The 14,844-nt window shown below is 41.8% G+C and overlaps 1 protein-coding gene across 3 annotated transcripts in view; it reads right to left on the reverse strand.

Annotated features, from left to right (window-relative positions):
* Window positions 1-7,682: 7,682 nt before the first annotated feature.
* The window catches only part of LOC117522911 (arginyl-tRNA--protein transferase 1), a 243,334-nt gene continuing 236,172 nt past the window's right edge, over window positions 7,683-14,844 (reverse strand). For all 3 annotated transcript variants that reach the window (XM_034184337.1, XM_034184338.1, XM_034184336.1), the window contains one exon: window positions 7,683-7,944. In XM_034184337.1, the coding sequence (XP_034040228.1) occupies window positions 7,766-7,944 (179 nt within the window). In that variant the 3' untranslated portion in view covers window positions 7,683-7,765. The remainder of the gene's footprint in view (window positions 7,945-14,844) is intronic.

Below are 14,844 nucleotides of genomic sequence, written 5' to 3' on the forward strand. Positions count from 1 at the left end.
CTTTAACCGCTGCACACAGATAACAGCATTAACATCGCAACATAAAACTATTTTTATATTGTGCCTAAAACTCTCATGACTATATTCTTTGGGTTTATAGATGTTATTGTGTTTATTTTATGTAAACATGTGAGAATCACAGTCTGTCTCTCCGTTATTTTCAATGGGAGCTGCTGTGAGCTTCGCTCGCTTCCTGATCATGTTGTTCTGGGAGAAAGTGAAGTTTGCTCTTTAACGTCTTGATTATTGTTCTTTACAACACTGTTTGTCCTCTTTGTTCCAGAGTAATATATATAATATGTCTGAAATTCGGTTTCCATTTATTAAATTCCATGCAGATTAAACAGCAGACACGGATTATTTGTTATAATTGTTTTAGCAAGTTTTCAGGGTATCATGCAGCAGTCTCTTATTAACGTGATGAAAATGGGTGTTTCAACAAGACAATGACCCCAAGCACACTAGTAAACGAGCAAAATCTTGGTTCCAAACCAACAAAATTAATGCCTTGCAGATGTGAAGAAATCATGAAAAACTGTGGTTATACAACTAAATACTAGTTTAATGATTCACAGGATTGCTAAAAAAGCAGTTTGAACATAATAGTTTTGAGTTTGTAGCGTCAACAGCAGATGCTACTATTATTGTGAACACCCCCTTTTCTACTTTTTTTTTTTACTAATAGCCCAATTTCATAGCCTTAAGAGTGTGCATATCATGAATGCTTGGTCTTGTTGGATTTGTGAGAATCTACTGAATCTACTGGTACCTTGTTTCCCATGTAACAATAAGAAATATACTCAAAACCTGGATTAATCTTTTCAGTCACATAGCACTACTATTATTCTGAACACTACTGTACTGTCCTGGTGGACAAACCCCAACATAAAATGTGACCTTTTGATTCAGTAGGCCAAGGTCAGCTACCTTCCTGAGATTACACCCTGTAAATGTAATGTTGCAACAACACAGAGAACAGATGTAATGAATGAAAGTGTGTAGAATGTGACCTTTTGATCTCTTAAAATAGGTCACGCTTAGCCATCTTTGAACTTGTCCAAGGTCTGTGTCCCAAGAATGTTCTCTGTGGATTTGAAGACCCTGGCATTAATAGGACTGGACTTATGCTGAGCACAGACAGACAGACAGATGCAAAGTCTTTGATGATGATGACTATATTTTGGCCTTGGATAAAAATGACCAGATCACTCAAGGATCTCTCAGTGAGTGCACAGTGTTCACAAAGATCTCTCGGTGATCTCCACAGTTGCTTCAGTCCAAAACAATCTCTCAATGATCTCCAAGGGAAGTGATCTCTCAGTGAACTCTCAACAAACTCATCTGTCTCCCAGCTCAAAAAATTGCATTTTTAATCACAATGCATGCACAAGGATCTCAAGGGGAGGTGATGGTTTAGTGATTAAGCATTGGGCTTGAGACCAGAGGATCCTAGGTTCAATTCCCAGCCTTACTGGAAAAATCACCAAGGGTCCTTGGGCAAGGTCCTTAATCACCTATTTGCTCCCAGTGTGTAGTGAGCACCTTGTATGGCAGCACACTGATATCAGGGTAAATGTGAGGGGCCACACCCTGGAGCCAGGCCTGGGGTTGGGGCTCGTGCGCGAGTGCCTGGTGGTCGGGCCTTAGTGAAGCGAGGGGCAGAGCTGTCGACCGATCACCACCTGGTGTCGAGTTGGATCCGCTGGGAGTGGAGGAAGCCGGTCAGACCTGGCAGGCCCAAATGTATTGTGAGGGTCTGCTGGGAATGACTGGCGGAACCCTCTGTCAACAAGGTCTTCAACTCCCACCTCCGGGAGAGCTTCTCCCAGATCGCGGGGGAGGCTGGAGACATGGAGTCCGAGTGGGCCATGTTCTCCACCTCCATTGTTGATGCGGCCGCTCGTAGCTGTGGTCACAAGGTCTCTGGTGCCTGTCGCGGTGGCAATCCCCGAACCCGGTGGTGGACGCCGGAAGTAAGGGATGCCGTCAAGCTGAAGATAGAGTCCTACTTATCTTTGTTGGTAGGTGGGACCCCGGAGGCAGCTGACAGGTACCGGCAGGCCAAGCATGCTGCAGCGCGTGCGGTCGCAGAGGCAAAAACTTGGGTCTGGGAGGAGTTCGGGGAGTCCATGGAGGAGGACTATCGGTCGGTCTCGAAGAGATTCTGGCAAACTGTCCGGCGCCTCAGGAGACGGAAACAGCTCTCCACCAGCATTGTTAAGGGTGCAGGTGGGGAGCTGTTGACCCTGACTGGGGATGTTGTCGGGCGGTGGAAGGAATACTTTGAGGATCTCCTCAATCCCATCGTCACGTCTTCCGAAGAGGAAGCAGAGACTGGGAACTCAGAGGCGGACTCATCCATTACCCAGGCCGAAGTCACCGAGGTGGTTAGAAAGCTCCTCAGTGGCAAGGCTCCTGGGGTGGATGAAATCTGTCCTGAGTACCTTAAGTCTCTGGATGTTGTGGGACTGTCTTGGCTGACACGCCTCTGCAGCATCGCGTGGCGATCGGGGACAGTGCCTCTGGATTGGCAGACCGGGGTGGTGGTCCCTCTGTTTAAGAAGGGGGACCAGAGGGTGTGTTCCAACTATAGGGGGATCACACTCCTCAGCCTCCCCGGTAAGGTCTATTCCAGAGTACTGGACAGGAGAATTCGACCGATGGTTGAACCTCAGATTCAGGAGGAGCAGTGTAGTTTTCGTCCTGGTCGCGGCACACTGGACCAGCTCTACACGCTCCATTGGGTGCTCGAGGGTTCATGGGAGTTCACCCAACCAGTCCACATGTGTTTTGTGGATCTGGAGAAGGCGTTCACCGTGTCCCTCGGGGCACCCTGTGGGGGGTGCTCCGGGAGTACGGGGTCCGGGGTCCTTTGCTAAGGGCTATCCGGTCCCCGTACAACCGCAGCAGGAGCCTGGTTTGCATTGCCGGTAGTAAGTCAAACCTGTTTCCAGTGCACGTTGGCCTCCACCAGGGCTGCCCTTTGTCACCGGTTCTGTTCATTATTTTTATGGACAGAATTTCTAAGCGCAGCCAGGGTGTAGAGGGGGTCTGTTTTGGGAACCACAGAATCTCGTCTCTGCTGTTTGCGGATGATGTGGTTCTCTTGGCTTCGTCAAATCAGGACCTTCAGCGTGCACTGGGGTGGTTTGCAGCCGAGTGTGAAGCGTCCGGGATGAAAATCAGCACCTCCAAATCCGAGGCCATGGTTCTCGACCGGAAAAAGGTGCTTTGCCCTCTTCAGGTCAGTGGAGTGTCCTTGCCTCAAGTGGAGGAGTTTAAGTATCTCAGGGTCTTGTTCACGAGTGAGGGACAGATGGAGCGTGAGATCGAAAGACGGATCGGTGCAGCATCTGCAGTGATGCGGTCGCTGTATCGGACCGTTGTGGTGAAGAGAGAGCTGAGTAGGGGGCAAAGCTCTCGATTTACCGATCGATCTACGTTCCGATCCTCACCTATGGTCATGAGATTTGGCTCATGACCGAAAGAACGAGATCGTGAGTACAACCGGCCGAGATGAGTTTCCTCAGCAGGGTGGCTGGGTGCTCCCTTAGAGATAGGGTGAGGAGCTCAGTCACTCGGGAGGAGTTCAGAGTCGAGCCGCTGCTCCTCCACATCGAAAGGAGTCAGTTGAGGTGGCTCGGGGCATCTCTTCCGGATGCCCCCTGGACGCCTCGCTGAAGAGGTGTTCTGGGCATGTCCCATTAGGAGGAGGCCCCGGAGAAGACCCAGGACACGCTGAAGGGACTCCATCTCTCGGCTGGCTTGGGAACGCCTTGGGGTTCCCCCGGAGGAGCTGGGGGAGGTGTCTGGGTGGCTTTGCTTGAGCTGCTGCCCCCTCGACCCGACTCCAGATAAAGCGGAAGAAAATGGATGGATGGATGGATTTCCCAATTTCTGGTGATGCAACCAAAGTGTTCATGAAGTGACCTAATCCCAAGATGTCATGATCCACCCAAAATAGCAATGTGTCATGCTAATGTGTCTATTCATAATCACAAGAAGGAAGCTCAATATTTGTAGCATATCACCTTGAGATATGTAGGAATATATGGTAGAAGTATGAATATGATAGTCAACTGTTCACACTGGCATTTGGGGTGACAAATATTGGCATAATGTGACACTTTGTCCAAATTATCTTTTTTTTTCAGCAACTATAAATTTAGTTAAAACAACCTGGTTTATCAGTTAAATGTGTAAATATGTTCCATTATATCACAAACCATCATACAAAAAGTTCTATAGTCATAGCTAGTTTACTTTTTGATTTTGAACTAATCAACGATACGAACAACATAAAATTTTGGGTTTTCCACCATTTTGAAGCCTTTGTGGAATACACCAAAACTGCCACCATTTCCAAACTCTACACCAAAGCTGTGAGGCATACAGGGTGCTCATTATGAACGTGCAAAGTTGGTAGAAAACACCGATTTCATGATAAGTGAAAAATTCACAAACATTTCCAAAGGCTGTAACTTCAAATGTTTGCAAGATACAGACCTAATATTTGGTATTTCACCATAGCTTTGTAAAAGGAATCACGTCTCAAACTGACAGAACAGAAATGAGGGGTGACCTGGGAGCCCCTGGGTGACTTGAGATGGAATGACCCAGCTTTTATTTCCATACACACAAATGCATTAGGAACAGTGCACATTCTATTCCAAATCAAAACATGATTTTGAACAGCCTATTATTCAGGGATGAGATTGGCAAATTCGATTTTCAGAGGAAAATAAGCCAGGGTACAGGAGCCAAAGCATTTTTGCTGTTTTAAAACATGTAAATTGCTGTTTTAAAACATGTAAATTGCACTAAAACGATATTAAAACTACTATAAATGCCAGGACTGTCAAATCTGCAGAAATCCCTGATTATTACGTTTTCTTCTCTTTCTGTAAAGCACTAACAAATTTGCTAAATTATTCTTGTGTATTTTCACGTTTGCCCCCTCCAGGTAGGAAACCGTTGAGAAGTATCTCTTTACAGTTGGTCATCAGGTCTAACGGTTCAAACGACCGCGCAGGAACTTGTTTTAAAAATATGAGGCAATGGTCAGACTGATTTCCACAATTCTAAACTATTTTGTTGGTTCACCACAGTGGATCCATATTGGACCCATGTGTTGATTTATGCCAGATGCACTTCCTGATGGAATTCTCACACAGGAGGAGACTGGGGCCCTGGTAGCCTTTGAACCCTGGATCTTCACACTGTGAGTGAGTGCTCCCAATGTGCCACCATAATACCAGTAATTATACCGTAACGTATTTGTATGTATGTAATTCACACAACATCAACATTTACTTTTGGCCCACAGCCCAACATCCAGATTAATTTATAGCCGGTCAAAGGAAAGAATTTAGGTACTTCTGCTCCAGAGTGAGATCACATTCCCATTTCCTCTTCCCAGAATATGGATGAACATGTCTTTGGTCTCTCCAGGCTCTGTTAAGCTCTGCCCTGGCTGGGCTGCTGTTGACACTTAAATGGGGGCGAGAGGTTACGTGCTTGTGAGCTGTGCCGGCTCATATGTCTAACACCTACTGTTAAAACAAGCCGCAGCACGTAACCGCTCCATGCTTGAATTTTCATACGTTACAGGCGACACAAGGCCTCTAAATGTAAAATTACTCCGGTTCTGTCGGCAAATTCAGTGCTGCCATCTGTAATATGCAAGAACAGCAAAGTCCAAACTGGGAATATAAAGTCCCTTTATTTGGTCCCACCAAAATCAACAGTGTCATAATTAAAATCAAATAAACCTCTACATATAACACAGGAGTATACAGCAGGAGAAAACAGCCTTTTTTCTTTTTTTAAATGTAATGAAAGCCACCATCACTATCATAAGACATTCAATAACGAGAAGTGTAATGATGCAGATTATGGTTGGCGGCTTTGTACCGACAGTGCCGAAATTACTGCCAACGTCAGCGCAGCTACGTTCAATCACAGGGAAAGAAAACCCACACAGCTGGTGTTACGTCTTCAGGAGCCAGAGTCCTTTATATCGTGGGAAGAAAGTAGACTTAAGTCATTTACTGTTAACAGGACTTCCTTCATGCTAACTGATAATAAATGAGAGACTTGTGATGTCAGCACCATGTGTTCATGGAGCTGATATACTGCACAACATCCTACATCAGGAGGAGAGCCATGAAGAGTCAAGAGGGTGCAGGTTCTCGATCCAACTGATCACCTCAACAGGCAATGTGGCCGATGTTAAGAGGTGTGAACACCTGTTCACGTGATAGGTTGAAACAGGTGTAGCAGGTCAGATTAACCTTCCGATAAACTACACCAGAGTATAGTCTGTCTTCACCCAAAATATACACCAGGTCTTAAAACAGTCCAGGCTAGTGTATACCCTCACGTCTGCTCAGGGTCAGACCAGTGTATACCCCTCAAGTCCAGATTCTACACCTTGTGTTTTTCATAAATAATTCTGTATTTCAATGTAAACATTGTATAACAATCGTACTTTTAAAACTGATGCTGTTACAACATAGAAAGTCAAGCAACATACAGTACCGGTGTTGTACACTGTGCCAGAGTACTTCAATGTTGTAACCACGGTTTAGAAATATGTTTTTGTTGGGTCATGCTTTCTTGTAACAGTATTTACAGGATTTAAATTCTGCATTGTAATCTAAACAGTTCTGTCAACAGCAACGGAAATAAAAACAAAATCAAATGACAACTTATTCTAAATAACAGCTTGGGGTAAAAACTAGGGATACTACAAGTGAAGATAAGATCATTTTAAGACTTTTTAAATGACATTTGGAATGAAACTTAAGATGAACATGACAACAGCCAAAAAAATGAGTGGGGGGACAATATAAATGGCTGTGGGTTAGGGAATAATTCATCAAAATATTTATTATAACAACATGGTTACTGGTTTAAGCCACGCTGCAAAATCTTATTTGAAAAGCCGGTTTTCAGTAAATTTGCACTTCCCCATCTCATCACGTAAGTTACATTAAGCTAATTGAAAGTGTCTGTGCTATAAGAGCTGCGGCCACAAACAAGTGATTCGTTTGTTCTGCTATCTCGCTTTACGTAGCATTACAAGAGACTTTCACTAAATTCTAAATATACATATATAAAAAAAGTGCGTTCATTTCAATATTTTTAAATTGCAATGATGTCAGGAGAAAACATTAACAAAATTTTACAGCCAATGTCTTGCAATTTTGAAGACTTCTGAATTACCGATTTAATATACTTTAATACCAATTAAGGCCTTATTTTTAGATTACCAAATTCCACGTCTTTGAAGACTTCTTAAGGATTTGCAGGAACCCTGAAAAATGAAAAATACGTGAGGTATAAAACAAGCTAGCTCACATTAGCCCTGGGTATAGTCTGGGCAGAGACAGTATATCTCAAGACTGTTATACTTTCAAAGTCAAACCCTTAGTCTGCACCCCAGTACATCGTTACACCCCTAACAGCAAAGTAGCTCCACAGGTTTGTGTAATTATCAAAGCAAACAAATGAACATACAAGAGCCAAACCAAAGCAGATACAACACAATTCATTGATGAATAAAGTAATAAATGTGAAGGAGCTTGAGGTGAGGTTGATGAGTGCGTGAGCCCCTACAGTGGGTAGTAAGTGACCACATCGATTTGGCAGAGATTATCCAACTGTGACTACAGGAAGAAGCAGCAGAAAGCACTTTTATCAACAGTGAGGGCACGTACATGCACAGACAGACGTGACTGGGAGGTAGTTTTGGGTCTGTCGGTTAGGACCGGTACAGCAGCATCCTTTCAGCACAGTCCTGACCGACCAACCCAGCATACTCTTGCACTTGGGAGTCGTCGCTGGAGTTGTGACGTTTGCGGCAGTAGACTGCGTAGGGCATGACCGTCCGTCTGTGTAGGACCAGAACTCTGCCCACATCCTTCAGCGCGCAGGCGTCTCCTGAACACACACAAAAACTGAGTTTAGTTATCACACACAATAACAGTAAACCACAGAGCGACTTGGTAAGGACACGCAATTGGTCCGAGAAGCTGTTAGAGAAGTAGAAAGCATTCTGCTGGGAGCAGGGAGTGTACGTAACAAAGAAAAAGCCATTAGAACGATAAATGTGCGTCCAGGTAGTTTTGATTTCTCTCCATCACCACTTTCTCCATTTTTGGCATCTTTTGGAGTCTTGAACTAAACAAAGTCACTGGGCCCCTTCTGTAACATTCTACACACACAGAGCATAATCTGAACACAAAGTAAGGCACAGAGGATGTATTTAGTCTCATAATTAATCAATCATTGGTGTGTTTTGGGCTAAACATTAAAAACCAATTATAGTGGAGCAGAAAATATCAACTGATAATTAGTGGCATAAATTTCTATTAGTCCACCTTTTAATAGGCCTACATGCAGTAGTTTAAAGTGAAAAACACTTTCAAAACATGTGCTGGGAGGAACCCATTTAGATTAGATTAGATAGAACTGATCCCTTGGGAAGACTCCCTCAGGAAAACATTTGTACTAAATGTAATAAATTTCACTCGAATTTGGCACATAAGCAAAATGAAAAGTAAATACCATAAACAGCAAATACAATAGAATTAAATAGAATTCAGCACCAATATCATTTAAATCTATCAAACAGATGGACAGATCTATGAAAAAAGTCAATTTACAATTTGTTCATGTAAATGGGGAATCTTCTTCACAGACTAAAGTTAATTATGGAGTTCCACAAGGTTCTGTGCTAGGACCAATTTTATTCACTTTATACATGCTTCCCTTAGGCAGTATTATTAGACGGTATTGCTTAAATTTTCATTGTTACGCAGATGATACCCAGCTTTATCTATCCATGAAGCCAGAGGACACACACCAATTAGCTAAACTGCAGGATTGTCTTACAGACATAAAGACATGGATGACCTCTAATTTCCTGCTTTTAAACTCAGATAAAACTGAAGTTATTGTACTTGGCCCCACAAATCTTAGAAACATGGTGTCTAACCAGATCCTTACTCTGGATGGCATTACCCTGACCTCTAGTAATACTGTGAGAAATCTTGGAGTCATTTTTGATCAGGATATGTCATTCAAAGCGCATATTAAACAAATATGTAGGACTGCTTTTTTGCATTTACGCAATATCTCTAAAATCAGAAAGGTCTTGTCTCAGAGTGATGCTGAAAAACTAATTCATGCATTTATTTCCTCTAGGCTGGACTATTGTAATTCATTATTATCAGGTTGTCCTAAAAGTTCCCTAAAAAGCCTTCAGTTAATTCAAAATGCTGCAGCTAGAGTACTGACGGGGACTAGAAGGAGAGAGCATATCTTACCCATATTGGCCTCTCTTCATTGGCTTCCTGTTAATTCTAGAATAGAATTTAAAATTCTTCTTCTTACTTATAAGGTTTTGAATAATCAGGTCCCATCTTATCTTAGGGACCTCGTAGTACCATATCACCCCAATAGAGCGCTTTGCTCTCAGACTGCAGGCTTACTTGTAGTTCCTAGGGTTTGTAAGAGTAGAATGGGAGGCAGAGCCTTCAGCTTTCAGGCTCCTCTCCTGTGGAACCAGCTCCCAATTCAGATCAGGGAGACAGACACCCTCTCTACTTTTAAGATTAGGCTTAAAACTTTCCTTTTTGCTAAAGCTTATAGTTAGGGCTGGATCAGGTGACCCTGAACCATCCCTTAGTTATGCTGCTATAGACGTAGACTGCTGGGGGGTTCCCATGATGCACTGTTTCTTTCTCTTTTTGCTCTGTATGCACCACTCTGCATTTAATCATTAGTGATCGATCTCTGCTCCCCTCCACAGCATATCTTTTTCCTGGTTCTCTCCCTCAGCCCCAACCAGTCCCAGCAGAAGACTGCCCCTCCCTGAGCCTGGTTCTGCTGGAGGTTTCTTCCTGTTAAAAGGGAGTTTTTCCTTCCCACTGTAGCCAAGTGCTTGCTCACAGGGGGTCGTTTTGACCGTTGGGGTTTTACATAATTATTGTATGGCCTTGCCTTACAATATAAAGCGCCTTGGGGCAACTGTTTGTTGTGATTTGGCGCTATATAAAAAAATTGATTGATTGATTGATTGATTGATTGATTTTTGATAGGTTCTATTTGACTGCCATCTTGGAAAATGGCCAAAAGTTTCAAGTGGCCAATCAGCCAGATATGATGTTTAATATCACAAGAATCAAATGCAGGAGCTCCACTATGAGATCATCTGTCATCTGGCACACTGTTATTTGGATGGTGGACACAGGTACAGAAGTGAGAGGTTTTCTGCTAATGGAACAGATCTGTGCATAAAGTGTGGAAATCAATCATTTATCAGAGCAGTATCCACCACAGCTGTCTGAGCCTTCAAAACCTCCATCTTCATCCAACCAATCTCCTACACAGCCCATAGACAGCTCCCCAACTCCATTTTTCATGCTAACTTTTATGATTTAGTTTTAACTCAGATTTGTTGTAGTATGGTGACTGAAGAGGAAGAACATTAGCGCAAATGTAAGGAGTATCTGTGTATTGCACATGTAAATAGCAGAAAATCTGACTTTACACCAGGATTTTGTTGGTCTTTAGCACCTTAACCACACCTCATTGTATTTCACAAGTGGGCATGAAAATCATTGTGACAATCCCTTAGTGACAAGATGGTCTCTTGATTGGATCCCGGATGGGATAGAAAATCTACATCAAGGGTCAATCTTGAGACGGTTTGTTTAAAGGGGGAATGGCGTTACTCGCTGACAAACACATGGTCCTTGACAAATCCCCAACCTGGTCCGATGGCTGGAAAATCCCAGGTAATTGGTATGTGAGGACCTGCTGCAGCCTTCATCCACTTTCACAGCCGTTGGGTTACAGTCATCATCTCCTCCACCTGATCTGCTGCTGAGGACTTCTTGTTTGACCTGAGCCCTGTTAATGGTTACTGCAGCGGCCACGGGGCTATCAAGGTCCCTACTGTATTTCAGCCCAACAGGCAATCACCTACTTGATTCATTACCCAGGTGTCTCAATGTGGAGGAGGGGTTGGATTTTGGAACCCAGCATGAAAATAACTGTCATCAGGAAAGCAACAATGACATCGGGTGTAAAACAGTGTCATGTTACACAACAGTACACCAGATGTGAGTTTGTCTTGGTAAGTTCCAAACAAGGGAACAAAAGTCTGCAGAAGTGGAACAGTGTGCACAACTGCTGGGAAAAATGGAGGAATTTCATTAATCCCTGAACACCTTAGGGGAAAATCCACACTTTGTGTTCGATCACAATGCACCGTCATTGCTTACAAATCGGCTGATTTGCACCACCCCAGACTCCCAGCTTTCTCTTCTACAGCCCTGCCAACCACAAGGGTCAAATGATATGAGCGAAGCAGCACGCAGCGGCACAAAGCTCGCTCATGGTACAGGGAGTCCCACACAGGAAGTGCTAAATTTTGAGCACACAGTGAAACAGGAAATGTCAAATACTTCCTGAATTGACAGTAGACAGGATCTCATGGAATCTCACGGGAATTTGTAGGCAAGTTCAGACAGAAACAGGAAGTGCCAAATTTTGAACCCACAGTGAAAGACAAAATGACAAATGTTGAACATTTTCTGGCATGGGTGGAGCTAGAGCAGATGCCAAGGTTGCACTGGACTCCCCTGAAATCTGATTGGACACAGATGATTGACATGTCACAGCACCGCACATCTGGTTGAAAAGATCTGCATTTTGAAATCAGTGACACATATTGACTGTGAGGTCCCTCCTGTCCAGTAGTTTGTGCTATGTACCACAAAAAAGTTCTAATCCACCTTAGTAGAAGAAGAAAAAAGTTTGACTCAGATTTGAAATTGAACACGTCGTCTGAACAATGGACTCCAAATGACACCAAAGTTATATCGTAAGTAAATGACTGCATTTTATGCCAAAAAAGACGCTCACGTTGAAAGAAATCCAGGTAATTTACTCCTCCTCTGTTCTGTATAAAACCTGTGTAACCTCCTAACTTTGAACTCTGAAGGACTTATTTTTAAATAACGTCTTAATTTTGCTGTCTGAATGACACACCAGTGACACAGCTTGAGATAAATGAATCTAAAGTTATCTTCCTTAAACTCAAACTGAAAGCAAATGTCTACAACTTGATATAAATGAATTAAAAATCTAAAATCCAGCTTCCTGATGAAGTGGTGTAGAGGAGGATTTTCTTAAAAAGAAGACCTGATAGTTCAGCTACAATTTGCCAGAAAGTACATCCGAGATGAAAGCCTAGATTTGATGTTTTGGTGAAGGAAACGTTTGTATTTCTTCATAACTGATGTAAATAAAGTCCAAGACATATTCAGTGACTTGGAAATGTTCATGTTTCCATCCCCTGACTTGTCTGAAGAAAACTGGCAATAAAACTGATTATTATTTACAGGTATTATCAAGTTTTAGAGATTCTGTTTTCAGTTTTAGTTTGAGGAAGATAATTTTAGAATTTTTTATTCTTTATATTTTTTGTATTTGAAATGGCATAAACTAATTAAAATGTGTGAAATACCAAGTGCTCCAATACTTTTGGAGGACACAGTATCCTAACCTTATGATGAGTGCAAAATGAGTGTGTTATTATTACTGTTTTGTTTGAGAATGCTTAATTTTGACTGTTGCTGCACTTTGTGTGAAATCATCATCATATCATATATCATATTGATATGACAATATTGAGATATTGACATATTGTACAGCCCTACTGTCAACTAGCTGAAAACTATGAATATTAATTAAATCTACATTAACAAAAAACATGCTTATAGTAGCAGGGGGTTAAGAGGGCTGTAACTGGGGCGGGGGGGGGGGGGGGGTCTGTGGGGTGAGCCATTATATTTATGAATTATATTCAGCATCACTCACTAAGTTGTGTTATTTATGAGTGAAATGTTTTCTGTAAAGTGTATATTAGTTGTCATGTAATAATTGACATTTGCTGATAATGTTAGACAAGAATTTTTTCTATTTGACTATAAAAAAAAACTTAGCCTACGGTCAATTCCTTCAAAGCCCAATCTGTATTTTAACGTTGTTATATTTAACTATTTAGAAACACTCATTGTATGAATGTTTTAGTTTCGACAGCTACATTGGTGATTAGTTTTTAAAGGATATAAAATTCACACTAAACAAATATAATGCACATTTGAACAACAATTATATTTTATTTAAAAAGTAATTATATTTTGTGCTGCTATTGCTTGGAATGATATATCACATAGTGAATCTAAGCCCGCCAATATGGTGCAAAATACAACTTCCACATAAATAGCACAACAGAGAAATTATATTTTACAAATGGATACTATTTTTTTTTCACGAAAACATAAAAAAATACAAACAAAAATAACTGTAAACAGCAGTGTACAGGTAATATAAATGTACAGCTAATGATCGGTGATATGTGCAGTTAGTAGCTCATGGCAATGACTACTTTTGGTAGTAACCATGGGCGGCACCAAGGGGGCACTAGGGGAGTGCTAGAGCTCCCCCTGCATTTGTCATAGCACCCCCAAGAAAATAACTCCTCATTTATTATTATAATTTAATTCCATCCCATGTTTTTAAGGTCTTGTCCACACTGAAACTAAACTTCTGCTATACAATCTTTTTCTTTGTCATTTTCAAAAAGTATTCCATTCAAGAAATAGCTCCATTCTCACAGATTCAGTGAAACCGTGTGAAAATGCTGTAGTATATATGCCAGGCCAGTATGCAGCGCTGTAACGCTTCTACAAAAAATGGAGACGACGACGTGGAGCTAACAACAAAAGCTAAAAGTTTAGAAGCCGGCTCACGGATTAAATAAAGTCTTTTAATCTGACCTGTTGTGAGGATTCCTCATCACAGATAAAAACTGTTCTCCACATGACACCCTGGTTTTGGAAGAAGACATCTGGAAATGTGTTAATTCATTATGACGGAAGTTACATGTTAAGGGTTCAAGTGTTTTGTTTTTTTTTGGAAGGGTTTTTAAAGAAGTCCCTCAGCATCTGTCTGCTGTCTGTGAGTTTCTCAGATGGAGGATGCCAGCACTTTGTCCCACCACCAACAGGAAGAAAAAAAAAAATCTAAATTATACTGTTAAATGACACTGTTAACACTGTTGACACTTTCAGTTTTCCGCAGTAAGGCACTTATGGCATTTTCAGATTTATGTGATTAGATAAATATTCCACTCATAAAAGAAAATAAACATTCATCAACAGAACTGATTGTTTTACACAAGATGAGCGTACAATTCAATTCAATTTAATTAGCTTATAATGCGCCAAATCACAGCAGAAGCCATCTCAAGGCGCCTTACATGAAACAATTCAACATAAAATTTAAATAAATAATTAAAAATGAATAAAAAAATTCAGATACATAATTAAAAACATAAGTAAAAGAATATAAAACAGATAAAAAAAAAAAACTATTCATAAGAAAGCGAATAAAAATGTTTTTTTTAGTCGTGACTTAATGTCCACGGAATCCAACTGCCTCACGGTCGCAGGAAGACTGTTCCGCAGGGTGGGTGCACGATGATAAAAGGCTCTTTGACCCGCTGACTTCTTCTTCACCCTGGGAACACAGAGAAGTCCCGCATCCTGCGACCGCAAAGCCTGGGCCGGCACATAAAGTTCCACTAGATCAGCCAGATAAAATGATGCCAGTCCATGAACAACTTTATAAGTCAATAACAAAACCAGTAAACCCGGTGGCACTCCTGGTAATTACCCCTCAGAGAACACGGCCTCTGAACAGAAACCAAATCATTGATGCTTTTGCTCTTAACCACAACAACAGGCGCATTGTGCTGTTATGAAG

Source organism: Thalassophryne amazonica, chromosome 13 (assembly GCF_902500255.1).
Source record: "Thalassophryne amazonica chromosome 13, fThaAma1.1, whole genome shotgun sequence".
Taxonomy (NCBI): domain Eukaryota; kingdom Metazoa; phylum Chordata; class Actinopteri; order Batrachoidiformes; family Batrachoididae; genus Thalassophryne; species Thalassophryne amazonica.